Source organism: Empidonax traillii, unplaced genomic scaffold, assembly GCF_003031625.1.
Source record: "Empidonax traillii isolate 1590-97213 ecotype Southwest subspecies unplaced genomic scaffold, ASM303162v1 scaffold1008:size296636, whole genome shotgun sequence".
Classification (NCBI taxonomy): domain Eukaryota; kingdom Metazoa; phylum Chordata; class Aves; order Passeriformes; family Tyrannidae; genus Empidonax; species Empidonax traillii.
Genome location: NW_020956201.1, coordinates 152,747 through 180,516, shown reverse-complemented (window position 1 = coordinate 180,516; position 27,770 = coordinate 152,747). Strand labels below are relative to the sequence as shown.

The 27,770-nt window shown below is 40.3% G+C and overlaps 1 protein-coding gene and 1 long non-coding RNA gene across 4 annotated transcripts in view; one reads left to right on the top strand and one right to left on the bottom strand.

Moving 5' to 3' along the window:
- Positions 1-27,739, top strand: part of NFKB1 (nuclear factor kappa B subunit 1) — a 56,625-nt gene extending 28,886 nt beyond the window's left edge. For 2 of the 3 annotated variants that reach the window (XM_027904092.1, XM_027904091.1), the window contains exons 6-24: positions 971-1,119; positions 2,641-2,804; positions 3,562-3,720; positions 5,301-5,405; positions 7,313-7,404; positions 7,974-8,112; positions 10,530-10,652; positions 11,602-11,691; positions 12,598-12,795; positions 15,473-15,614; positions 18,817-18,931; positions 20,976-21,177; positions 22,896-23,065; positions 23,586-23,688; positions 24,603-24,727; positions 25,073-25,139; positions 25,452-25,624; positions 25,739-25,916; positions 27,529-27,739. In XM_027904092.1, the coding sequence (XP_027759893.1) occupies positions 971-1,119; positions 2,641-2,804; positions 3,562-3,720; positions 5,301-5,405; positions 7,313-7,404; positions 7,974-8,112; positions 10,530-10,652; positions 11,602-11,691; positions 12,598-12,795; positions 15,473-15,614; positions 18,817-18,931; positions 20,976-21,177; positions 22,896-23,065; positions 23,586-23,688; positions 24,603-24,727; positions 25,073-25,139; positions 25,452-25,624; positions 25,739-25,916; positions 27,529-27,716 (2,682 nt within the window). In that variant the 3' untranslated portion in view covers positions 27,717-27,739. The remainder of the gene's footprint in view (positions 1-970; positions 1,120-2,640; positions 2,805-3,561; positions 3,721-5,300; positions 5,406-7,312; positions 7,405-7,973; positions 8,113-10,529; positions 10,653-11,601; positions 11,692-12,597; positions 12,796-15,472; positions 15,615-18,816; positions 18,932-20,975; positions 21,178-22,895; positions 23,066-23,585; positions 23,689-24,602; positions 24,728-25,072; positions 25,140-25,451; positions 25,625-25,738; positions 25,917-27,528) is intronic. The other variant, XM_027904093.1, reaches the window with a different exon arrangement.
- Positions 25,607-27,394, bottom strand: LOC114068174. The gene is made up of 3 exons (XR_003573522.1): positions 26,751-27,394; positions 26,016-26,094; positions 25,607-25,849 (listed from the first exon to the last, which is right to left on the bottom strand). It is a non-coding gene; the product is annotated as an uncharacterized LOC114068174 (long non-coding RNA).
- Positions 27,740-27,770: the final 31 nt, after the last annotated feature.

The following is a 27,770-nucleotide window of genomic DNA, read 5'->3' as shown; positions in this document are numbered from 1 at the left end:
GGTAATGTTTGCTTTTTAAAAAGTGGGGTAATTTTGTGTTCGGCATAATTTGAAAGTTGTGCATAACCCGTAACTGGCTTGGATTATTACTTGTGAGGAAAGAAAGTAAAGTTCTAAATAATATATGTAAAGCAAATAACTTACCAATATGGTATGTTATTAGTAACTTTAGGTGTGTTTTTGAGGCATTGTTTGACATCACAGCTTCAAAAGCTATTAAAAAACATGTGGTGATTAGAAACTATGGCAGAGGGGGAAAAAATTTTTGTAGTCTTCTAGAGTTGGCTGTATGATAGCACACAGTTTGTCATAGTTTTATTCTGACAAAATTGTAGGTAGGAATTTAGCATATATCCTCGTGTACATTTAAGGGAGATATTTACTGGACTGGGTAGTGTGTGTTGATGTAGCGTATTGAACTGACAAAACACCTGTTAATGTAGAATTCGTTCACCTTGAAATCTCTACCTGAAGTGTCATTGAGGCCAAAATGTTTTAAGCCAGTCATAATGTTTAAAAATAAATTTTTAAAGTCTTTTCAAATTGGGCAAAACAGTGCAGGGGGTTTAGTTAAATACATACATTTTATGTATGCTTTTTAACAGTGGCAGTGTTTACTGTGAATTCAGTGTTCTGATGGAATTTTAAGGACAGCAATGTGGAGTAAATGGTCAGAATGTAAAACTGAGATTCATGATTTAGGAAACAGAAGATGTTTTCCTTTAACTTTTTTGGTCACTACTTCTGCCATCTGTATGTCAAGTTTAATTGCCAAAAAAAGGTGTTGGCTCTTCTTTGTGATCATCTGGTACAGTTAGTCTGCCATTTGTATTTCATGAGGAAATGCGTACACATTTCTCCTATGTAAATTTGATTGTACTAAGCTGACAGAAAATACTCAACTGGAATTACTTCTTCAGATAAAAAAAAGGCAAGTAAACTATCCCACATTTTTTGTATTTGTTTACAGATCTGCAATTACGTTGGACCTGCAAAAGTAATTGTCCAGTTAGTAACTAATGGGAAATACGTCCACTTACATGCTCACAGCTTGGTGGGTAAATTTTGTGAAGATGGAGTGTGCACAGTTAATGCAGGACCTAAAGATATGGTTGTAGGGTAAGTCTGTCAACTCCTTTGTAAACCTGAGCACCAACACTGTAAGAAGCAATGCAGAAATACTACTAAGAGCAGCCATGTGGAGCACTAGTCTTTGTGCTCTGATCTGTGCTTTGTTTGTATCTTAAACAGAAAAATCAACGGGGTTTCTGTTTACCTTTGTAGAATTTGTCCTAAACAAGCTAAATAGGTTTAAGTAAATAATTTTCACTTAGAATTTTATAGAATTTTAATCTCTTGGTGTGCAGTCCAAATTTGTATTACAAGCCCATTCTTTAAAATGCAAGTAGTTTTGATCAGAGAAGGGACTAAAGTTACTGAAGAAAAGCTTTTATTACTTCTTTGATCAATATTTTATTTTTGTTGAAATCTACTAATAGGAATATAATTGAGAGAAAATCATTAAGAAAGTAGGATTACTAAATTTGAAATTAATGCAAGACATGTATAAACATGAAAATACTAAATGAGTCAAACTTTTAAAGTTTAAAGCAGTAAGATTGTTGTGAAATTGTAGTTGGTCTGTTCTTGTTTAATTTAAAAGAATAATTGTTTATATCGGTAAATGAAGCTGAGGCTCCCAACTATGCTTTCAGGCTTAGATCAGGTTTCATGCTGGCTGTGAGTTTTAGTTCTGTGATCTCAAGAATGTCTTTGTTGGTGAAGAAGATGAAGTTTAAAAAGCTGAGAAGGTTGGGAGAGAGATATTCTTTTAAACTGTAACTTTTGATGTCCAAGCCCAGTACACTGACTTTACCGAGAACAACAATTTAAATAGCTTTATTTTAAATGCTCCTTTTCATCTTGAAAAGTTTGGCTCATTTTCTAACCTGTCTTGTTTTTCATCAGATGTCAGATGTTTAGAAACAGCTTTCCTGTCCTCACTTGACCTCCATGAAAATTGAGTTATTGTCTTGTTTTCATACTTCCAGACCTAATTGATTTTTAAATGTGCCAGGAGATTTTTACAAAAGCTGATCTTGCATTATGGAAGTTTTCATTCAAATAGATACCTGAAGTGTCTTGCTGAATGGCCAGAGCCTTGTTTAAGACATTTTCTTTGGAAAATACTACGCTGTTTTTAGCTTCTTAGCTTGCTCACCAAACCATTTGAAACAGATGGAGCTTATACTCTGCTTAACAGATATACAGAATGACATATTAATGTCATTGCCAGGGCAGAGCAAACAAAGTGTAGCAACCAGATTTTCCAATGTTTTGTATTTTGCCTTCACAGAGTAAGTCTGAAATCTGACAAATTACTACTTATGCCATAGAAAAATCCCGTGCACCCATAAGATCACTGCCATGTAGATGGTGCACATTTTACACGTGTTGTAAGCTTGGCTCTGTTTTTCTTGATGGAGAATTTACCCTCAAGAACGAATAGTGCCTGAGCAAGCCTGCAGAGCCCTTCTTTTGACTTCAGTTGTGTAGCTGTCTCTGGTAACAGAAGGACTGCCTGCTGCAGGTTTGGCATAAAGTATTGAGAAAATACCTTCCTCAATTGAAATTTGGCAGGTTTGCAAATCTTGGAATACTTCATGTCACGAAGAAGAAAGTGTTTGAAACCCTGGAAACACGCATGATAGATGCTTGCAAGAAGGGTTACAACCCTGGACTCCTGGTGCATCCTGAACTCGGCTACCTGCAGGCAGAAGGATGTGGAGACAGACAGCTAACTGGTATGTAGAAATGATGGCCTTGTTTTAATTGGTCTTTTACTAAAAACCGATTGAGCTTCTTCAAACACAGGTTCTTGGGTAGGAAAACAGCCTAGGGCTATGTTCTTTAAGATCTGTTGTGCTGTTGCTGTGTTTTAGGGAGCCTGAAACAAAGAGTCTTTGCTGTCAACACACACATGAGAAGGGAGCAACTTCCTTCCATAGCTTCCTGTACCCACCTCTGCACCTGTATTCCATTGCTCTTAAGCTCTTTAATAAGCCATTAAATAGAGTAATTTTGCACTATTGCAGAAAGACATGATATCCTTAATTAACTTAGGGACCTCCTTTCGAGAACACTCTTTCCTTCAGCTGCATTTCACCCGTGTCCTTGTAAAACCTGTGGTCTGTGTTGCTTTCAGGTACTGAATAAAGGAGACATCCTTCTTTTTATCACTTTTAACACCATGAATTCCAGTGTCCTTAGTGGTGACCTTTGTCCTTCTCGCAACCATTATAAATTGAGAGCAGCAAATAGTAATTTTCTGTCTTTATTAATTATATGCCTTAGCTTGAGTAAGATGTGATGCACAAACTGTGTTATGAGTGCAGTATAATTTGAATAGGTTAAAAAGAGAGAACATGACGGGTACTAAGTGTAAAAGAACACATTTCCTCACTGGTTAGTGCCTTTTGATAGCAGTGTTTGTTCCATCTGTTTTGTTATGGGTCCCCTACCCCTTGTGTGTGACTTCATCTGTCTACTTGTCGGTTCCAGAGCGAGAGAGAGAAATTATCCGCCAGGCAGCGATACAGCAGACTAAAGAAATGGATCTCAGTGTCGTGCGTCTCATGTTTACAGCCTTTCTTCCTGACAGCAATGGCAGCTTCACACGGAAACTTGATCCTGTTATATCAGATGCAATATATGACAGCAGTGAGTATATTTGGCGTTAGTTATCTTTAAATGAGGGGCAGGCTTTTGGACGTACAAAAATGATAGGTAGATGTTGCTATACGTAGACTCATTTAGCGCTGCTGCTTGCCTGTTGTTTGCCCCATGTCTGTCCAAGTACATACAGCATCACTCCATTTTTTAAAGGGTGGTGAGGTAAGCCACAGAGCAATATTTTATTTTGCTCTTAGCATGTTTAATCCTGCCGCTTTTATTATGAGGATTTTGTAAATTCTTGTTACGTTCGTAAGAAGGGCTTGAATTTTGCGGTTTTCGGTTGCTTTTTGCGACAAAGCCTCGTCACGCGGGATGTGAGGAAGAAATTACTTTGCTTCAGACTTTGTTGACAATTTGACACCTTTCAGTTTTGCTGACCATCTGCTTGTCCTAACACGACCAAAGTTCTCAATCCATTTCCTTTAGATCTCTCAGTGGTTTTTATACTTCTGTTACATCCCTCTGTTTGTCTTTTTTCTAAGTGAATCTTTTCACTTCATGTTTTCCCTTGTGCTTTTCGATTATACTGACTCATTTTACCTGAATCCTTTCTGCTGCCTGAGTTTTCCTCCCTGAGGCTGTGGATTACCATGTTCCTGGTAGTCATTCTGTAATGACTCAGAAAAAGTACCATTTTTTTTCTTTTGCAACAGTCATGTCTATATGATTGCTTTTTAAGGGCAAAGTCTAGATGAAAAGGTATGAAATGCAGCTATTCTACTACGTCTGTTCCTTGCTATTAATTGGGAAATGAAGTGATCTCAAAAATTTTTACTTCAACTAAGGAGACAAATAACGGGAAATTTTGTAAGCACGTCTCTGCTGTCGTAGGTTGCCACACAAATGTGAGTTACTAGTTTCCGATCTCCCAAAGGGAATTCTTAGTTGTTAATTTCAGAAGATTTTTCTTGGGGTTTGTCTGTTTTTATTTTTTCGAATACTCTTCTTTGGTACCATTCAAGCCTCTTTCACACAACAGACACAACTTGTGATAGCATAACTGCCTGTCACAGCTGCTTTTACTTATCAGATGATAGTTCTGTCTGGAGGACCAATAGTTGTTTATTGATGCTCTGCTAGGATCCGCGGAGATGGGCTTTTTTATCACAGTCCAGTATACTGGCCAAAAACTGACATGCTTTCAAGTAAACCACACTATAAAGCAAAGCATTGTATGCAAAGAGATGCAGAAAACAGCTCTCAAGAGTGTCAGGCAGGGAAGAAAAAGCTATGTTCTCTTGTACTGCCCTTTTGTCATAAAATTAGTACTAGTGCAGGGTGCTGGATGCAGTTCACTGCTGGGCTACTTTGCTAGTGCAGTAATTATGGACCTTATTTTATAGTTCACAGTTCAGGCGAAGCTTAGAGCTTACAAGATTATGCCTTTCATATGAAAAGCTGTTGATTTATTCATGTTAAAAAGAAACACAGACAAATTTAAGTAGGTTGTTTTGGAGGCTTGTCTTTCTATTGCATTTCTGTGTGTTTTGCTTGTTTGTTTTTTTTTTTTTGAAATCCTTAACTGTTATGAAGTTAAGCATTTTATTAATCTTCCCTTTCAACAGAAGCTCCCAATGCCTCCAACTTAAAAATCGTAAGAATGGACAGAACAGCAGGGTGTGTGACAGGAGGGGAAGAGATTTACCTTCTCTGTGACAAGGTTCAGAAAGGTAAGAGTCCTGAGTATTTTAAGGCACATTGGGATGTTCAAGTGGAGTACACGTGAAGCCTGCTGTGCTGCCTTAGTATTTTCCCACTCTGATAGTGCAACGAGATTTGTAAGCACTCAGCCTTTCTGGAAGTCAGGCCAGCAGCCCAAAAACATTAGTAAATCAAATAGTCTATTGCAAACAAATTCAGCTTGTGTTGCCTCCACAGAGATCATGTGATCACTGCTGTTCTTGTCAAGAGTTTGCCCTTGCCCATATTCTGGATTTTTTTGTGAGTGGTGGGTCCTGGGTGACATTCAACTCTGTTAACTAACACCTGCTCTGAATTATTCTAAATTTTCTGATTTATCATTAAGTTCCTGATTATAAGGAATAAGTATGAACATTCTCTGTTTCCCATGGATGGGAACTTAATGCGTTCAACACTACTGCTAGTAACTTCATTTTTATGTAAATGCTGACAGTAGAGATTACTCTATGTAAACATACTTCTCATAGGTTCATTTTCAGTCTCTTCTCATGGCTTTGAATGTGTCAGAATTTGGCTGTGTGGATTTGGATGCTTTGTTTTTGTATAGGAAGATAATGGTTTACATGGTTGATTGTATTTGGGCTAAACTAAAAAGAAAAAATGTGGGAACAAGGGAAATCCTTTGCATTTCTCAGGTACAGACAGTGCTTGGGACTCCCTGATGTAGATTGCATGGTAGAGTGGGTGTCCTGTTCTTGTCTGTTTGGAATCAGTCACTGCACATGTTGTAAAAGTCACACTGACATTTTCTGTTAAGGCAGGCTGTCCTTTTCCATCTCTCTTTCTTGCAAATGCCCTTCTATGAATTAGGGAAGAGAGAGCGCTTTGGGGAATTCCAGGGGCTTAGAAAAGAGAGAGGGTTTTGGGGGCTTCCTAAAAGAAGGGACTTTGAAAAAACTATTTTCCTTCAGTAGTGTATCTACCCTTTGCCATCAGGACCGAGATAAAATATAGCTCTTGTGCGCAAAATAAATAAATAAATGTCTGACTCAGTGGAAGCCCTGCGGTGGGGTTTCCCCTCAGCCAGATCGGGGTTTCCCCTGACCTCACTGCTTTCAGAAACCTCATGCCTGAAGGAACTTGAGCATGCAGGATTGCAGGACTGGAACTGGTGGTTCACAGTCTTGAGACTAGCTGGTGTTGGATCAGAGCAAGCAGTCTGTCTGCTCCAGGAGCCTGTCACCCTGAGAGAGAATGGGCTTTTTCTAGTTTTTTACTCGCCAGGAGTGCCGGGAAAGGAATTTGCCATAGCGTGACGTTTCTCAAAAAAAGTATAAATAAATAAATAAATACAAAGAGAATGAAAGAAAATTTGTTTAGAGGAGCAAAAGCCAAATGACGTGTTTCTGGCCTGTGCTGTGTTTGGAGGGTGAAGGATCGCTGCTGACATGCTGCTCGCTCACACCCTCTCTGGGCTGCAGCTCCGAAGTGGCACTCTGCCAGCAGCAAGCGGAACTTGAACCGTGGCACTTCAGGTTTTGCTACAGTTTTTTTGAACTGAAACTCTTGGAGGAGAGAGGGTGGTTTCTACATTTCACGCTTCAAGTTCTCCCCTCCTTACATGTTGGTTCCAAATAAAGCTCCTCTGGAATGTTTTATAGCCCTAGAATAGGAAGAGGTAGTGAACCTAGTTCTGTTTTCACAGCTCAGTAAGTAGCAACTTCAGTGAAGTCATTACAATTAGGCTGACTAACACTGGTGTCAAAAATGGGTTATTTCTGCCGTTTTCATAAAATGGATAAAGCTAATTGAAGTATTGTGTAATATTGTCATCCAGCCAAGAAATAAACATGTTGATTTTTATCTGAAATAAACTTAGCCAAAGGTTAAACTAATGCACAAACATCCCAAAGTGTGCTTCTTTCATTCTTTGCAGATGATATTCAAATACGTTTCTATGAAGAGGATGAGAATGGTGGTATGTGGGAAGGCTTTGGAGATTTTTCTCCTACAGATGTACATAGACAGGTAAGTAACACAGCATTTGGCAATGATTTTCTCTTCTCTGTAAACTAGGATTATATTATAGTTAGTAAATGAGGTAAAAGCATCTGTATCATGTACTGACCTCTTCTTTGGCTGGTTCCTTCCTAGTAACAATACAAACTTAAGTTCTTCAAAGACTTACATTAGGTAACTATGCAGGTTGGGAATACAATGCCAGGAAATTGGGAGATAGCACATGCACCAGTGTAAATTGGGATACGATGTATAAACAGCTCTGAGAGCTCCTGTGAACACACTGAGAAAGCCACAGAATAGATGCTAAATGATAAGGGGACAAACAATGCAGTACTAACATATGTGATGGGATGGTACTTTGCACGACAGTTCTGTCTTTCCCTGAAGGCCTTAGGACTCAACCTCAGGAGTGAAACTGAAAACTACAGTGGAAGTTTATTGTTGTAACAGCCCTTTGCTACAACTTTTTGCCTCCCAAGCTGTAAATCAACTCCTACAAAACAGTGCAGACTTAAAAACAAAGCTGTCAAAACCCATGCTCCATGGTAGTTACCGTCCTGTTGTTTCCTTCACAGTTTGCTATTGTGTTCAAAACCCCCAAGTATCGCGATGTCAATATCACAAAGCCGGCGTCTGTGTTTGTGCAACTGCGTAGGAAATCAGATCTGGAAACAAGCGAACCGAAGCCTTTCCTCTACTACCCGGAAATTAAAGGTAATTCATTAAACCTGTTTTATATATTGGAAGCAGAAACGAGTAGGGTCCCTAGAAATGTTTTTAAGAAGTTAAGACTTGCTGGATGAGGACTTTTTTTTTTTTTAGTTGTTGTTTTTAGAAAATATTATATTTGCCTCCTAATTTTGGGCAGAGCCAATAAGAAGCGTGGTAGCTTTGTAATGGCTTTGTAGGTGTTTTTATTGGACTGGTAGGCAGTAAACCAACAAATATTTTCTGAGTGAGGCTTGCTTACGCACACCAGCCTGTCCATACAGTAGATGGCACTCTCTTCCTCTGAGTTTCTGCAAAGTAATATCTGAGGGCATTTTACTGTCAGTGCTTTCAGCTGAAACCTTAAACCAAAAACTGGTTGGTGTCTGGTGAAAAAGGCACATATTTTGCAGTTCTCACCTTGTACCATCATGTCAGTGTCACTGATGGCTTTGAATTTTCCAATTGCCAGTACTAGTCAAAATAAGACCGAGACATTTCTTGTGAGACCAGGGAAAGTGCTGTTGCAATCTCTTGTGTTTAACGTTTTAGTTACTTAGAAGAAGTAGAATAGTTGGTATTGGGCCTGCTTCCTAATTATTACTGAAAAGAAGTTTAACTAGCAGATCTCTGCCCTTTGAAGTTTGCATTTGAAATGTTTGATGTAAATGGCAGGAGCAATCATGGTTTTAAATACCAATAATGTTAGTGATATGGAAATGCCTTGAGGCCCAAGTCATAATTGGTGTTTCATTGTGTTCAGACAGTCTTTCTGCTTAACAGTTTACCTGCCTGCAGGTTACACTATTAAGTTCTAATCCAGAATGTTTTTTATGTTTTCTGTGCCTAACCTAGAGCTGTGTTGAAATCAGTTCCCTGTCAAAATCTCTAAAATATGTGTGTCTAAAAGCATCAGTGGTAAGGGACTCAGGACAGCTGGAGAGGGAGGTGTGGTGGTTAATGTCCAAGTGAGTCTACTTTACACCTGCTTTACTAAAATAGAAGAAAACATGCATTCACAGAACCTTCCGAGTTGCCAGAGGATTTCTTCTTGGTGATGATTTCAGGAACCTCTTGCATAAGCATTATGGGAAGTGACGTATACAACTGCAGAGCCAAGTTACCAGATTTAAAGCAAACCTCTTTTATGTGTCTCTCAATTGAATAAAATTAATTGAACATTATATCCATTTTCAGATCCCCTATACAACCTAATGATAAAATTACCATTTAGGAACTATTTTTTCCCTCGTTGCAAGTGTTCGCACAAACTTAGACATACATATGTGGATTTTTTTGTTTGTTTCTCTGACCAGATTGCTCTCTAGAGTTTTCTGTCCTCGTCAGTGTGAGTATGCTTGATGTGTGCATGCATATGTACTTACAGATCATGTATGCCAGGAAACAATGCACATGTGTTTTTCAGTGTACTGTTTCATGTGTTCAGCTGTCTCATTGTGCCTGTGCATGACATTTCTTTTTGTCATATGGCTGTTGAAAGCTACTAGATAGTTTAATAAACAAATCGTATTTTCTTCTTTCCTCAACAGTTCTACTGGATTTTAACCCATGTAATGTTTGTGTCTCTATTTCTGTAGCTCTTGTCGTGACATTTTCACTTTTCCAAGTCACTGCCGTAGTCCTTTTAAATCTTCGTGTTTTGCATTCCCGGGGGGCTAAGTCTTATTTTGAACTTACACTATAAAATACATTCAGGCTTTTTTTTCTACTGCTGCTCAGCATGGTTTGACAGGATTATGTCCTGAGTGAAAATAAGCTGCGGTTGTTCTAGGAGCTTTTACTATATTTTAAGTAAATCATTTCAAACAATCATGGTTTTCACTGTTTCTCGCCATCCCTTAAACGAAAGTTCAGAGGGCACTGCAGGTACCTCTGATAAGGGTCCAATTCTTAAGTAGATTTGCTTAGTAGAAGAGCCTGTGCTTACATTCCCCAAAGACAAATTTTTCTTGAGTAAGTCTGTGGTTTGGGGCACTTGTGCCAATTTGTGACTTGGCTTAGACACTGAAGAATTTTGGGACCACTGATTTCTTGGGCTCTAAGTACACAAGATACTTTTGAAGGAGTCTCCGAGCCCCCTAAGGCATCTCTGCATGTGTCCCCTGCAGTCTGAGCACAAGGCACTGACACAACTGAAGAGACAACACAGGCTCCAGCGATGCTGATGATCCCCTGACTGGGGACTTGGCACTAGCTTGTTTCTCTGAGGAATTCTCACTGCTCCAGTACATACAAAGTTTAGATTCTGTTATTTGGAGTTTGAAGAAAGTTGACTCGTCTCACCACACTCCGCATTTTCCTTTCTAAAGTAGTAAACTGTAGTAATGCTTTCTGTAAGAACATCTGTGCTACGCGTGGTCAGTAGGACTGACTCCCTCTCCTGCCTGTTCCTTCCATCCCAGATAAAGAAGAAGTGCAGAGGAAACGACAGAAGCTCATGCCTAACTTCTCTGATGGCTATGGTGGAGGCAGTGGCACCGGAGGTGGTGGCATGTATGGAGGGGGAGGTGGCGGTGCTGGCTCTGGTAAGGCAGTGGTTTTTCACGTGAACAGGGAAAGGAGTTCTACTCAGAGAGCAGGATAGATGTTTATTCTGATTTTTAAAACGTGATGAGGATTCTGTCTCCTTCTAGGTAGATAAGACTTGACTCTGTTGCCTTTAAAATAGTGTCACTCAATTGAATCACGCATCTCCTTGCTTTTTAAACACTTCCTCATCTCCTTTGCTTTCCTACTTTGGAAGCTTTGTTGCTTCCTGTGGCCTTGGAGGCACCGAAATTCATGAGACAGCTCAGTTAAGTGCTGTATTGGATGCTGAAAATTAAACAGGTTCTGAATTTGTTCTTGGACCACTAGTGGTATTTGGCAAATTAACCCTGTTAGTGCAAAGAACTATTAAAAAATTGGAGATACTATTTAGTAAATTTTTTGCTCCATCTGTTGAAGCTGGAGTGTATCTGATCCGCAGCATCATAACAGCATTGCTTTGGTTCTTGCAGCAGAGCATTAAAAAACCTATAGACCAGCAAATGTCATCTGAACAACAGCGCTTTTTTTAGAGCAGGGAACAGAGCAGCAGTTTTCGAACTGTTACATGTGTTGCCTGCAGCACATCTATAGCATAACACCAAAATACAAATCCATTGTGGTCACAAAGAATCAGAAGCATAGAGGCAGCTTGTGATGTCTCAGATGAGTTTCAGATGAAGCATATAGTGATATTACATTTGTGTGGTCCTAAACACATTGGGGTAGAGAGTGTCACTAGCCAATCTAGAATTTCTTTGGATTTCTGGAGAAGTGGGGGAAAGCTCACCTTTAGCCTGGAAAATTTATTATAAATGGATGGAATAAAGCAGAAGATGTGCAGAAAACAAAAATCCACTTCTTTAGCTTCACATTGTCCTAGGTGGTGTTTTCATTGCTTTAGGATGTAATTTTATTAATTCTTAATCATCTTCTTCTTTTCTTTAGGCTTCAGTTATCCTTCATATGGATACTCTACTTTTGGAGGGATGCATTTCCACCCTGGCACAACGAAGTCCAATGCTGGAATGAAACATGGTAACAGTAAAAATGTCATTCTTCCAAGAATTGAATTGAGTTTGACCTTCTGTGTTTTCTTCTACAGTGTGAGCCCAAGTGTCATGCAGGTCTAGCTAAGTGTGCTGGAGAGGGCTGTTTTTTTCTTCCAGAATCAGTCTCTTTTCCCAAGCCTCTGGCAGCAGAGGGGTTTATGTAGATTATACTGCCCTGCTTCTCTTTTTTTCCTCTCCAAATCTACCTTAACAGCTGCGTGCATGTTCCTTTTTACTGCTGACTCCTGAGAAGCAATCACCAAAACCCCTCCATGTGCTTCTGTACTCAGCGTATGTTTCGAGCAACAGCCCTTTTACTTGCTTGAATGTGCTGATTACAGGTGATCCAAGGACTAGACCAGAGAAAATCTTTCTTCCTTTATTGCCACAGTCTGGTACTGCACAGTAGTCCAGAGAAATCAATGGAAAAGATTAAGTTGTTAATAAGGACGCTCTTGGCTTCCTATAATAGGAAGGTAATTTCAGATCTACATGTAGAATACTCCGTAGTTATTTCCACAGACTCAGAGATGGATTTACCATTAGGAAAAGCAAAAATGAACATGAATTAATTCTGCTAGATTTCCTGAGATTACTTCAAACTTACATTCTTGTACCATAAAGAGAGGTACATCTGTTGTACTGTATAAAACTTTATTTTTAAAGCAGAGGCTGTCAAAAACACGACATAACTTCAGAGCAAGTTACATCGCTATGTCTGTCCATGTGCACTAGCATCTGAAATAGTATGATTTATGAGTTTAATGATAACACCCATGTTAAAGTAAATTTTTGTATTGATTCTTCAGGGTTTGGTTTTGTCTAGTTGAGCTTTATCCTTTGCATTAAAAAAGCAATGGTACTGGACACTAATGATTCTAATTTTTGTTAGAAGGACTATCACATAGCTCAGCTGAACAAAGCAGGAAGAGCTCTGATAAACAAAGTGATAAATTGGACACAAAACACGATGTGAAGGTGGAAACTGTGGAGAGGACTGCGTGCAGAATGTCTGCTGATCATGAGGAGAAAGAGGGTGCTGCTTCTTCCTGTAAAACTGAAGTAAACGAAACAGATTTCAGGTGGCAGGGTAAGTGAACAAGTAAATGTATTTATTTAGGGCAGATCAAACTGCTGTAAGGGTAAAGCTGGTGTAAAAGGCCTGGAAGCTCCATAAGTGTCTGCTTGCTGTTTTCAGAACATGATAATGCCTCCTGGAGGAAACGGGAGGGATTCCATTTCACCAAATCTAAGGTCCCTCCCAATACATAGTTCTGTAGGTGAACCTCTGAACTGCCACTGGGCACTGGAGCTTCTGCTTGTCATGCAAAGGAGATGAGACAGCTTATCCTGCTGGGCATGTTTAACACTGCCTTTTTAATAAACCTGTATGAGGAACAGCCGCAAGCTGTGAAGGCACAAGGGATACAGTTCAGCAGTTGATTTGGCTTTTGATATTTGATAAACCGTAATGCGTGAGTAAATGGATGTTGGCAGTGATTGCAGAGAAGAACTACTGCAACAACACTGCTAAACTCCATGCAAAGTAGTGTTACAGGTTTGAATTTAAAATGAAAAGGTATCTGTTCCCATATGGCAAATGCCCAGTAAAACAACTCTGTTGGGTAGCAAAGTGTTATGTATCAAACAAAACGGGAGGAAGACAAGAGTATGAAATACTCGTGAAATAGAAATGGTTTGCCAGCAGAGTTGTAAAATATACAAAGACTGCAAATCACCCTCTCCCAGAGCAAGACATCCTTTTCCTGGATTGTTTTTTAAAAATAATTGATGGACACTTTTTTAAAGAAATTAATTGCGCTTATCATAAAATCAAAAAAAACAACGGAGACATGCTAGCGGTAGGAATTGAGCAGGAAGGAATGTTTTGTTCTTGGCTTTTACCAAGTGCAACATGATCTAGACCAGTTTAGTTGTTCCTTGGATCAGGGAGAGAGCACCTTATCTTGCATGTATCAGCCATGTATGGCCCTTGCTATTAACAGCACGAGAAACCATGGCTTGGGAAACCAAACTGGCATCATAGCTGGGTTGTAGTTGTAAAAATCTCCAAGTTGTAGCTTCTTGTGATCTGAGAACAGATGTGCTCTGGAGAAAAGCTGAAGGAACTTGCTATTTTGCAGTTCTGGTTGTGATAAACCACGTGGCTGGTTCAGAGAGAAAAATCTTTTGCTGATATGAAGACCTAATAATGTCCATTTAGCAGTCATGAAGGAGAGGCCTGAATTGTTTACCTGGTTTTTGGGTAACGAACGTTGTAGGCAGGAAGCTGACCATTTCTCTTCTGTATCTATTGTAATGGCATGAAAGGAGGCAATTTCTAGCTCCAGATTATATGAAATATGGGTGCAGAAGAACAGGCTTTATCAAGCAGCTACTGCAGGTTAGATCATCTGAGTATTAGACTAAAAGATGCTTGTAGTATTTTGAAGGATATTTTTGCTGTGTTTGAAATGGAAAATCAGGGAGTTTCAGCATCTAGTTCATTGGTCTTTGGAAATGTCTAAATGAGAAAAGAGCAAATTGCTTAGTGCCCTTTACCCTGACTATTTATCCTGAACATAAAATCCATTTAATGATATTATTTAATGTTAAGAGGTAAATAGCAAATATGAATGCAGCAGCCCAGGCATGCAGTGGAGCAACCACAGTCATGTATTGGCTGGAACAATAAGCTTCGTGGATAGCTGAGTAAGTCTTTGCCTTACAGAGATGGTGAATTCACGTTCATCAGGGATACACTTCTGACCCAGTCTAAATGCCTGGTTTTGTGTAACTGGAAATCCTGGGTATTGTCTCCCCATGTGTGCTTTAAATGACAAAGTCTGTTGTACTTGTTTGCTCTTAGTAATTTCCAACCTTACTAGGTTTTATGGAAACATGAAACCATTCAAAATGCAGGCTGGTTTCAGATGATACTTCTCAAAATGATGACTGTAGTTTAAGAGTTCATCTGTTTCAGTTTCACTAGTTTCTTGCTGATACAGAACCACAAAAGTATTGACAGAGCAGCCTGAGTTACTTTTTTTCCACAAAAGAGTTTTTTCTCCCCTTTCTCCCCTCTGTCTCCCCATCACGACAAATTCTAGTTTTTGAAATCTCAGTGGTTGTACATTTTATAAATCTAAAATCAGGACTCTACAAATACTAAGCAGTATGAAGACTGAAATGTTTAAAACAGGAGAACAGACTCTCTGTGCTACTGCTCTATAGCAGGAGACACTGAATGATATAAGTCTGAAGAGCACAAAGCCCTGTGTTTTATTCATAGCTTTTCTGTGAGCTTCTGTGCAATATTTGATGGGTCACTTAGGCTTCTTGCACCTCAGTTTCCTCAAGGCAAAACTACTCAGAACTGCATAAGAGGGTTTTTTTTAATTGCTCTGTAGACAAGAGTCCTTAGATATATCTTGTATCTGAGCAGATTCAAGTTTCTGCTCCTTTTGTCTCATTATGCACAAATGTACCTCAATGCAGTTAATTCGGTGCCGCTCAAACCAGAGGCAGCTTCCAGGGTTTGACTGTTCTCAGGGTTCCTGCTGCCTGAATGCTCAGCATGCACCTAGTTTTGATTCCAAGGAACTCAGTTCACTCTGTTCTTAACTCTCAGGAGTAATGAGTGAAGCAGTGAATAATTCTTGGTGGTCTGCAGTTTGTATTTCAATGACAGCACAAATGCCTGTTGAAAGAAGGTGGCGTTCCAAGGAAGAGAACCGGACTGACGAAGGCAAAACTTTGTGTTGCAGATTCTCTGTTCCTGGAGAAGGCCATGCAGCTCGCCAAGCGTCACTGCAACGCTCTCTTTGATTATGCTGTGACCGGAGATGTGAAGACGCTGTTGTCTGCTCAGCGCCATCTCACTGCTGTCCAGGATGATAACGGAGACAAGTGAGTCGATCCCACTATGCTTACTGGGCTGAAACTGATGGTTTTAGTGGCAGAATGGTGTAGTCAATGCGTTCTGCCCCTTGTGTGTGCCAATCACGGATGGCAGCACTGCTCTCATCAAATGGCTGTCTTCCTCCTTTGTGCTGTTTGGGAGAGGTACAGATGTGATTTAGACGTTCTTGTTGCGTTTGCAAAGAAGTCGTGCACACCACAAAGTTCATTGGTCCAGTACCTGTCAGAAAGTACTCTGGTCACTCAGGGTATGTTGAGCATGTTGTGCATTTCTTTGCCATTTTTTACTTACTTGACTGAGCATGAAATGCTGTGCTTGTATCGTGATAGACAATGGATGAGGATCCTCGGGTTGGTGCTGAAGGGAGAGGGCCCTGACTTTTATTCCATGCAAGTCCTTAAGTCTTTATAGGAAGCTTCAAGTAAGGGATTTACTGGGAGATATAGAAACAATAGCTGGAGGGTCCATACTGCTTTTCTCCCACTGAAACCAACTTCTTCCCAGAGGACATTATTTTGCTTTTGCTTATGTCTGTACTGTACTGTTGTCTTCCAATGGATTGCAGATGTTTGTGGCAGACTTGGCTACTAATATTTGCTTAGCAGTCGTTCAATAATGCGAGCTGGAGAAGAAATCCATTTTGTTCCTCTATAGCTATGCAGATTCTGGGAAACTCAGAGTGAAATACTGTGAGGAACTAATGATGTTGCTTAATGTTACTTAAAATGAAATTCAGCAGAACCAGCTCTGAACATTTGCAGGGATAATCTCTGGATTAAACAAGTGACTATCACATCCTCACTTCTCAGCTGGCAGGCCTTGAGCAGGCCCCGTGCAATCACCAATATTTCCTTAAATTGTAGTATTTTATACAGTAGAAGCCATACAAGCTTCGAGGTGTCCAGATAGAAGGAAAATTACAAGTGACTGAGACCTGTATCCCACTGTTCAATTACTCTGTGAGAGGTTACTGCTTTCACTCCACTTTCGGTGAAAATAGGTCTCAGATTACACATAGAGGACTGTACAATCACAGAGAGCTACTTTACTTGCTTTGCTTTCCAACTGGCAACCTAATGTCTGCTTTGAGAAAAACAGGAATATGAAAGAGGCAGGAGCTAGCAACAAAATCTGCCAGCACTTTGGACAACGCAGCTTCTGTGTTTAAAATGAAAAAAGGGGGATAGAGGAGTATTGAGCAAGTAGGACCTGCATTTAAATATCAGTAAGCTGCCCCTCAGATTTGGACTTGCAGAGCATTTCAACTAAATCAAAATACTTTTCAGAATGATGATAAATAGTTGTTTTCTTCCTGAATCAAGAAGTATCTGCAAGATCAAGTTCACGTTGCCTTTCTCCTGGCATGGATTTTAGTCTGTGAGCACATCATACGTCTATATTACTCTGTAACTTTTTTAAAAAGATCAGCTTTGGTGACTGTCTTCCATCTCTGTCTTGGTGGGGAAGGGGGGAAGGTTAAAATTCAAAAATAAATTTCTATGATTTTCACTTGAGGCATTAAAATTATATGGCAGAAAATAGAAAAAGTTTGCTTCAGCCTTAAAAATAATGATGCTGTCAACAGTTTTGCTCATCTTTCATCAAAGCAGTGTGTGGGGAATAAAATACCTTTAGTAGGCTTTGTGTTGTGTTTCATGGCCTTGAGACAGGATACAGTAATCTGTGAGCAGAGTATGTTTACAAGACACTCAGTGATACCGGCTGTGAGTGCATTTTTACCAATACCACTCCTCTGCAGATACCTGATGGCTCCACAGGGGTGCAGAAATGCATGTTTTCATGTAGGACTGTTTAGGAAGTGGAACTGACTGCCCTTTTGTGGTCTGTTCAGTATGTCTTTACAGCATCACACGTAGAGGCAGGGTAAAATTAAAATACTTGCTGCAGAAAAGAGAACTAGAAGCAATAGAAGAGCAAATGTGTTTCTGAAGTGAGATTTGGAAATAAAATGTCAGCATAGTAAGAAGGAGAGGAACAGCTCTTTTCCAGTAATGGTGGGTCTGTTTGAACAGCACAGGAGACTTGAAGGAGGTAAGGTGCCATAGTACTGCCTATGGCAGTGTCTGAAACCAATAAAAAGGGCCCTGCAGGGTTGAGTTTAGTTTATAAATTATACTTTTCCCTTTGTTAAATTATCTGCTGGTTTTGAGTGCTCTCACTCTCAATTTCAAGATGACTCCATGCCCTGAATGGCATGGAACTTCCTTTTATTTTTTCTGATGAAAGTGTAAATCTGAGACTATTTGGGTATTTCTGGAGCAGCATAACAGACACACCACGTGTGCCATGTTGATATTGTGTGTCAGCAGCAATATGCTAAACAGCTGAGTCTAGAAGCTGCCCAGCACCTGCTAAAGAAGAGCTTGGCAGGATATGTTTAAAAACAAGGGGCATGACTTCCAAATGAAGTCTCGAGGGAACAAGACAAATAGAGCTCTGTCGGACAGGGGTGATGGGATTCACAGTCGGCTTTTTTTCTTGGTGTCATTTTGCTGCTCTGGCTGATGGCGAGGGACCTGCTCTGGAGAAGAGCACTGGAAAGGCCGTTGCATTAACCCATTAGAAGCGTCTTGCTGTGCAGTCACAAAACAGGGTTTTTTTGGCATGACGTCTGTGGCCACTGCTGCAAATCTTGTGGTTGTTAGTCACCGGGCCTGAGTCCTTAGTCACTCGTCTGTTTGAAAGTGAAGGAAAGGAAAACCCACAGATCTAGCTGGGGAAACCCCAAGGGAAAATCTGCTTTGGAGGCAGAGAGGGCTGTGGAAATTCTGCAGGAAGGTTTTGACAAGTGAGAGGTGTTCATCTGCTGCATAATTCAAAATGTAAAAAAAAAACCAACAAATGAGCAAAGAATCTGGGGATTTTCTGAAGCAATTGTTTTGTGCTACTAATTTTGTATATTAGACTAGTAGTAAAGTTATGCTCAGGGCCAGCAAAAGCTATTCTGAGTTAGCTTTTGTGATTGAAAGGTTAAGCAGTTACCTTCTGACTCGCTATTTTTAATGTCGCGGTTTATTTTATATGCTAATATTTAATGCTGGAATCATTACCTCTGATAGTCAAGGGTTTATGTCAGAATTCAGTCAGATCTGCAGCAAAGCCTTGAAATTTTTATAATAAATTTGAAAACAGTGTGAATTTGTTAATCTGCTTTTTTGTTTGTTTCAGTGTCCTTCATTTAGCAATTATCCACTTTCATACTGAGCTGGTGAGAAACCTCTTGGAAGTGATGCAGGACTTGAATTACAATGACATCATTAACATGAGAAATGACCTCTATCAGGTGGGCAGTTGTGATGGTACAAGTGTTGCTGATTGTCTAGACAGTAAAAAAGAAATTGCTTCTGTGGGAAAGAGCCGAGATCTGACTGCAATTCAAGAAAATGTTGAAACATAATGACTTATTGAAAGGTGGTGGAGGAACAAGAGCCTGTTTTCACAGGTTTAGTCCATAACTCCCCTTGATGTTAACAGAAGTGTCTCCTTGGGTTAATTGCAGAACAGGCTGAAAATGGTAAATTCTTCAGTTCATGTCTTCAGTATTTGGCTTCTCTGTTCCTAAAACAGCGGTGTGGATTACACTGTGCCAGCTCTGGGCTCTTTTGACCTTTCTAACGTAGGTTAATTCAGGATCATGAGCCAGTTGCTGCATCATCAGTTATCTACAGGCACGTGAAGCCATAGTAACCTATGCCCTTTCTACAGCCCAGATTGTATTTGTGTCCATCACATGAGCACCAAGATTTCCTTTTATTTCTAGATCTCTATTTTAGTAAAATCAAAAAATATAAGCCCATTTCCCTGTCTTTTTTAACTGCCAGGCACAATTCTGTCTCCTCAGCTTCATCTGTGACAGAGTCTGAGCTGTTATATTGTAACTCAGGTTTTAAAAAGAGCTGTGGGAACCTACCTGAAAAGCAGATTGTGTGCACCAATTGGCTGTCCCACAGGTAACCTGCTGGATGTTATGCGGCAGCACTCTGACACTTGTGTCATTTGTTTTTCTTTCAGCAGTAAAGGCAGGTTTTTATTCTACACAGATAGTCCCAGAAGGTTTATTTTGACTCCTTTGTTTTCTTTCGCATTTCACTGTTGTGTTCATATAAGGAAAGTTTGAAATGTGGAGGCTGATCAAAGGAAGCAGAAGATTCTGAATTGAATTCTGTGCCCTCTGTTTAACAGAAACTGGAAGCAAAGCTGTGCTCCACACAAGAAATAAATCCCTGACTACCAGGACTCTACAGCTCTTCCTACCTTCAACTTATACCTTAAACCAATGATGGAAGAGAATATAGGCTTGGGCTAGAATTTTCCTTCTGTACAGATATTCTGAAAGCTGAATTGTACATGCACCTTATAGATGCAGTAATTAATTGCAAATGTGTTGACAAATCTATTGACAAACACAAATTTATTGTGCAGAGCTGGAATCCGTATTTTTTTTTTTTAGTCCTCTGTTAATATAATTAGGTGGAGATGAAATCTTATGTAATTTTTAGATTATTTTAATATTGGAAATATTATTTTTCAAGCCTTACTAGAATGCTTACTGTTTAAATACCTGCAACTCTGAGTATGTTCAACATGCTGCTGCTCACTAACAAGACTGACAAGAATTACAGCATGCAGTCAGTCTTTGGAAGTTGTAGACACCTCTCAGCCTGAGAGCCACTCAGTGCTGCAGGTGTCTGTGTCAAAAAATGGGGAACGTGCAAATAAGACCAGCCAGCCCGACACACGGTGCGCAACTGCACAGTTGTTCTGCTCTTCGACAAATGCACAGAACTGCAGGATTTTCTTCTTCTCTGTGCAGCCATTTTGAAGGATAAGGAACTCCTCAGGCCATGGCTGCAAACCTCTGATTCAGGAGCAAAATGAGAGCATGGTTCAGTGGTAAATGCAGGTCAGAGCAGGGCCTGAAAAGGGGCCTGGTGCTCCAGCCATGGCATGAACTTGGCGATGGGGCAGCTGAAAGCAGGGTTACAGTGTCTGGGGAGTGCAGGGATTATGTCATTTCCCAAGTCCCTTACACTGCAATGCTCAAATAGCCAGGTCAGTGCCCTGGCTTATAGAGTAGGCAACATCTTTGTTCCTCCCAAAGTCCAACTGCTGACACTGGCAAGGCAGCTTTTATTTCCAGTAAGTAGAAACCCTATTTGTAGTATTCAGTAGAAAAGAATGTACACAAATGCAAGCTTTTAGTTTCTATTAGCTTTGGAGTGGTGTAACATCTTCTCACACTAGGAGCCTTTATGAGTTTCAGAGGTGTCTGTAGAAGTGGTGTAGCTGTTGCTTATCTTCTCGTGGTTCGCTTGTGTCTCTTCTAGACCCCCTTGCACTTGGCAGTAATCACAAAGCAGGCAGAGGTGGTGGAAGACCTGCTGAGGGCTGGAGCAGATGTCAGCCTCCTGGATCGCCACGGTAATTCTGTCTTACATTTAGCTGCTACCCAAGGAGACGACAAGATCTTGAGTCTGCTCCTCAAGCATGAGAAGGTATCTCCGATGGTCAACCTTTCCAATGCTGAAGGTATGGAAAGATAAGGGCTCCATTTTACATTTAGCTGCTAGACAAACACCCCAATTCCTGCCCCTGCCAACACCGTGACTCTACACAGGTAGATACAGACCTTGAAAGTGGCATCTTTCCCCATTTTGCATGTGCCTGCAGGCACAGATAAGAGAACACAGATGTGTTGGTTTTTTAGTTATACAGAACAGAAAGATGTAACGGCCACATGACATAAGTGTGGATTTGAATATTTGTTACTCTATATTCTCTTCAGTCTAACAAAACTTCAATCACTGTGTTGTTCCCGAGATACCTTATGCCACCAGTTTTTAAAAAAAATCCCCCTAGAAGAAAATGTTTCCTCTTTTCTAGTGAATGAATCACCTCAAAAACAGGTTCTGGACCAATGTTGAGTTTTGTATCTGGCACTTTGTGACCATACAGAATTAGAGCCTACAGATTACCCAAAAAGAGATAATTCTCCCATTTTTCATTGGCACAGGGGATTGGAATTAAGTACTCCTACTCTAGTAGATTGTAAAATTTCTGACCTAAAAATGTCATTATGGCATTCAAAAAACTGTGTAAGTTCCTCAGAGAGAAAGAATTTTTTGTTTGTTTGGATTTTGTTTGGCTGGTTGATTTTTAAATACAAGGCTTTATGATCTAGTGCAGGTAATCTTGAGATGGCAAGGCAGTGTGACCCTACAGGAGGATGGTACTAAAATATACCAGTTCTTCCCCAGACTGTTTCTAGATGACATGTTCAGTAGCAGATGGGGCCAGTGTGGGGTAAATACTTGTTTAGTATGATGATGAAGGTTTTGTTTTTAAGGCTACTCCCTTTTGAGGCAAAGAGATGCTGTAGGTGAGCTCTGTAGTTCCTGCCTTCTGTTCTACCTTGTAGTCTGCTGGAGTTCTTTTTCTTGCACGGCTTTCACTTACCACCAATAACACAACTAGTTCCAATTTGTGCACAAAGAACATTTTCATCAACATCATTAACATGATCCTGAGCCTCCACCCAGAGTGCTACTTTAGGCTCTGGGACCCCCAGCATACAAAGGACACGGGCTTGTTACAGCAGGTCCAGGGGAGGCCATGAAGATGCTCAGGGTGCTGGAGCACCTCTCCACTGCAGACAGGCTGAGAGAACTGGGGCTGTTCAGCTGCGAGAGGAGCAGGCTCTTGGGAAGCCTCATTGCAACCTTCCAGTGCTTTTTAAAGGGAACCTCTAGGAAAGGTGGAGAGGGACTTTTTACAAGGGTATGTAGTGACAGGACAAGGGGGGAATGGCCTCAAACTGATGGAGAGTTGGTTTAAATTAGATATTAGGCAGAAACTCTTTATTATGAGGGTGGTGAGACACTGGTACATGTTGTCCAGAGAAGCTGTGGACGCATCATCCCTGAAAGTGTTCAAGGCCAGGCTGGATGCAGCTTTGGGCAACCTGGTCTAGTGGAGGTGCCCCTGCCCATGGCAGGAGGTGGGTGGAACTAGATGGTCTTTGAAGTCCTTTTCAGCCTAAACAATTCTATGATTCTATCATCTTTTAGTGTATCAGCGGGCAAAACATGTTACTTCTGCTCAGACAACTACAGAAACTCTAACTTATTTTGCAATTCTTATACATGCGGACACTTCAAAACTCATTACTCTGACATTTCTGAATTTTTCAAATATTAATGCACGTGGCTGTATGCACAATATTAATGGTTGGGATTTATTTTGTGTAGGTCTCAGTGCAATTCACATGGTGGTGATGGCAAACAGTATGTCCTGCCTCAAACAGCTGATTGCTGCTGGAGTTAATGTCAATTGTCAGGAACAAAAGTCTGGACGGACTGCATTGCATTTGGCTGTTGAACAAGAGAACATCCCTTTGGCAGGCTGCCTTTTGCTTGAGGTAAGCCCAGAATTTCTTTCTTCCAGGTCTTTCAAAATATATATTTAAATACTCTGGACACTCCTTCAGTGCTTCAGAGGAACAGAAAGGGGGGGTTCCTGTTTATTGATTAGATTCCTTAAATTAGCATAACGGCAAAGTTATTGGTGATGTTATTCATTGCTTTGTTCAATATTGCTGGTGAACCTTTTGCCCAAGCTGAGGAATTTACAGTGGCCCCGACCTGACTGCATATGCCATGTTTAATTTGCACTGAGTAATCCTGGCAGCCAATGAAGTTACTCATGAACCTGACCTGTTTGGATATATACACTGCACCTCCTGCTGTAACGCTGGAGCACACAATGACCATCTGTTCCTCCATGCAGACAGTTGTAGTTACTTTCTAATTACTTCTTTGCAGACATTAGTTTTTATGCAAACAGGGGCAGAATGGTGCTCGCCCTGCTTATGCAGACATGAGCCTCTGCAGCTGTATTGTATACATCTCTTTTATTTTTGTCATTCAATAAAAATCTAGGGTGATGCAGATGTGGACAGCACTACATATGACGGGACAACTCCACTTCACATAGCAGCTGGAAGGGGCTCTGCAAAATTGACAGCAGTTCTCAAAGCAGCAGGTATGAAAATAGATCATTGCTGGAGAGTTTTCTTTCACGGTGACAAAAATTTAAGTTAGAAGGCTGCAAGCAGAAAAGAATGTGCCAGTGAACGTGTTTAATGAATAGAGGAAGTCAGATTTTAAAAGCCTGAAGGTCTGAATTTCCTCAAAAAGTCTGACTTTGAGGTGCTTTACTAACCACTCTTCAGCACCATCTAATGGCTAAAAAGGCAAATTATGCTGATCAAGAAAAATCTCTCTTGCAAGCACTCTTGGAAGATTTTGAATATTTCTTGTGTAGCTTTTATAACTGAAGAAGTGGAGACCTTGTTATAGCTGGGATAAGTTTTAGACTACTTTAGAAACAAAAATAACCCCATCACTGAAACATGAGCTTGTTAATGTCTCCTATTTTAGGTCACTTCGGAAGAATTAGATTTGAATATTTATTGGAACATTTTGTCAGTTGTATTTAAACTTGATTTTTCTCCTTTAAAACAGACACCCAGCCCTCCCATTGATGTGGCTGTCTGCTTGGTCTTTTAAAAATACCCACACTTTCTCTGACACTATAAAAAGCAGCACCACACCACTGCTTCATCACATACATGCTATGCTCTGTGTGACCTGAGATGGGACTGGAAGTTAGTTGCTACAACCAGAGTGGTTTTTTTTGGGTCCTAACACTCTGCTCGTCATTTTTTCCCCTCTTTATATTGGAGAGTAGCACTGCACAGAGATGTGACCGCATTTAAATGTAATTTTAAAAAAAAGAGTTATTTGCTGGCTTAATATAAAATATCATTTAGCTAGAGTAAATAAATTAGCTGGTTTGCCATTCTGAAACTAGAATGCGTATTTTAAATGTTGTCAAAAAGCAACATGAAGCCTTTTTTCTTACAATTTTTTTTTGTTTTTGCACACTTTTTCCAGGTGCAAATCCTCACATTGAGAACTTTGAGCCACTGTTTGATCTAGATGATGTGAAAGATGCTGAAGATGATGATGAAGGGATTGTGCCTGGAACAACACCGCTGGATATGGCAGCCAACTGTGAGGTATGTGGTCTGTTTGTTCTGTTTGATGGGTTTTTTCTGGCTTTTTTTTCTAATCATCAAGGATAGTTCAGCTGTCTTAGCTAGCTCCTTTCACTGCATCCACAGTCATTTCAGTGTGACAAGCAACTAATTTGTCATCAAAAATTAAACTAATTCAGCCACAGAACTCCCCCAAGGAAATAACGTTGGAAGAAAGCTCCACTTAACAGACTACTGAACCTCAGACAGATGAAAATGCTGATTTACAGATGGAATTAGGGCTTTATACAATACTGCTGAGACTTGTCAAGATAATGGATACTAACCAGGTTTCTGCTAAATACTGATTTTAATGTATTGTCTTAGGTGTATGACATACTAAATGGCAAACCCTACGAGTCAACAGAAGTTTTGGAGGACTTGCTGACACGAGGTAACATCTGTAAAGACTTGACAATATCCCTCTAGTAATTGAGTTCTCTAACCATAGTGGCAGAAGACATTGCCCTGCCATAGCTTGTAACTGAACTGGTGAGGGAGAAGAGGTGCCTCCCAACCACTTGCTCACAGAAGGAGCATGATTCCCTTAAGAGATCACAAGGACACAAAGGAGTACATTTTCAATACTACAGCAATATGTTTATAAACACTGGGACTGGACCCTAATATACTCTTCAGTTTGGCTTTGCTTCTGCTTAGAAGTGAACTGGTGCTGATTTGTATAACATATTTCTCTGTTCCCCAGGAAACTTGAGAGAGCTGAATGAAAGTTCCAAGATGCAGCTTTACAAACTATTGGAATCGCCTGATCCAACCAAAAACTGGTCCACTCTAGCACAAAAACTAGGTCTTGGCATACTTAATAATGCCTTCAGGTTGAGCCCTTCTCCATCAAAAACTCTGCTAGATAACTATGAGGTAATGTGGCTGTAACAAGTTATAAAGAACTTTCAGACGTGTAGAGAACACTGTCCTTCTGGACGGTTTTAGCCAGCCTGGTTGATGGTGAGCATCTGGTGTCTTCTCTCTTAGGTTTCTGGTGGTACAGTTCAGGAGTTGATCGCTGCTTTGAGACAGATGAATCACACAGAAGCCATTGAAGTAATTCAGGAAGCACTATCCATCTCACACAGCCCATCTCACCTGGAGAAGAGCACAGCAAAAGCTCTTCCATCGTCATCACCACTCACCTTTGCAAATGGAGAGACAGGTAAAATTGACAACGAAATAGGAAGAGCTTTAAGATGTTGTTTTCAATTCTCCCTCCCTCCCCCACCTTGGGCTCCTGATAGATTTTATATTTCCTCACACACAATGCCACAGCTGCTTACCTGTTTCAGAAATATTTTATTGCAGCGTGACTTTCTCATCATAGATATTTGCTAGGCCTAGAAGAGAGAGGAAAAATGGACCATTTGAATCAGCACGCCTGCATCACAGTATTGAATATACTGCCTCCCTTTTCTAATACCAGACACTTGCTATTTGCTGATAGTAATACCTGGGAATAAGTTTCAAAAGATAAACTAGGCAGTACAAGTGCCATTAGCTTCTCAGTAAGACTTTGGTATTAAATTTCTCTTTCTACAATGTGTAAGCACTCCAAAGTGGCCCAGTGTTCTGTAGGCAGAGAAATAGCTTAGATTACACAGGACCACAAGCAGTCCTGCTGTCAACTACCAGCTCAGAGCAGGGCCAGTATAAATATTACATGGGTTTGTCCATGTCATGTCCAGTTGAGTTCTGAGCATCTTCCCAATAATGGAAGTCCTACAGTGCTTCTGGGCAAGGGACTCTACTAACACAAAACCAAAGTTTGTGAGAAGTCAGTAAGTCATCAGGGATGTTCAGTCATTGCCTGGCCATTTTAAGTAACAAAAACCTTTGTTTTTTACTGTTCAAACACCATTAGTGCTGCCTGTATGTGAAAAAACTGTATATATTTCTGGAAAGAAAAAAGGAAATCCACAGTCACTCCATTCTAGTTTAATGTCTATCTATGGAAAACAGTTTTTTCAGTCATGGAAAGAACCTTTACACCTACCCAAAGATGTGCTTGTACACATATTACCGCTTTAGATTAATCTTGAAGGGTAAGTTGCTCCTTTGCAACATGAGTGGACTGCATCACATAGTTTTATTTTAAGGTGTTTGTTTAGAAAAATAAGACTGAACTCTAATATGCCAACCACTGTTATTATAGTCACACTGATCCCATATCAGCTTGGATACTGATCCCTCGCAGTCAGGCACTCCTTTTGTGGATCGTGCACAGGTGGTGGCTGCTGCTGACTTGTTCGTATTTCAGGTTCACTTACTAGATGAAAACTGTTCAAGTATTTGTCTCAGAAAGAAATCTGTGAGTTGAAGTAGCATGAGAAAGTTTTAGCAGCCTCATCCTGGAGCTATACACTTGCTCAGAGCCCGAATCTGAGAACCAAAGAACCTTTTGACACCCGAGCAGAGTCCTGACCAACGTGCAGTGACAGCATTAGTGTCAGCAGAGCACCAGGCTTCTCATCCCATCCAAGCTCCAACTGCAGGCTGATCTCTGCCAGCAGTATGTCAGATCACATGCTTTGGTGGCCTGAAAATATTCAGCACAGCTTTTCCTAAAATACTACTTCGTATTAGAGTCATTTTCCTATAGAAGAGCTTTGACCCTGTTGGTTTGCGTTCCTTAGGCTTTTCTGATGACTTGATGATCTTGGAGATCTTTTCCAACCCAATCTATTCTATGATTCTATAATTCTATGATTCTGAAAGCAGCATCACTCAAGCCACACAAACAATAACGTATTTCCCTTTCCTCTCTCCCTTAGGTGAGCTTTATAACAGCAAATTTCAAGACAACGAAAGCACATGTGACAGCGGCGTGGAGACCTCATTCCGCAAACTGAGTTTTACTTATTCTGACTCTCTGAACAGCAAGTCATCACTAACACTGAGCAAAATGGCCCTGGGCTACGGACATGAAAGTTCAGTGCAAAGCAATTATATAGCCGAATAGTAATGTTCAATTAGCAATATGCAGTTACAGGAACAAATGCAACATTTAAAATTA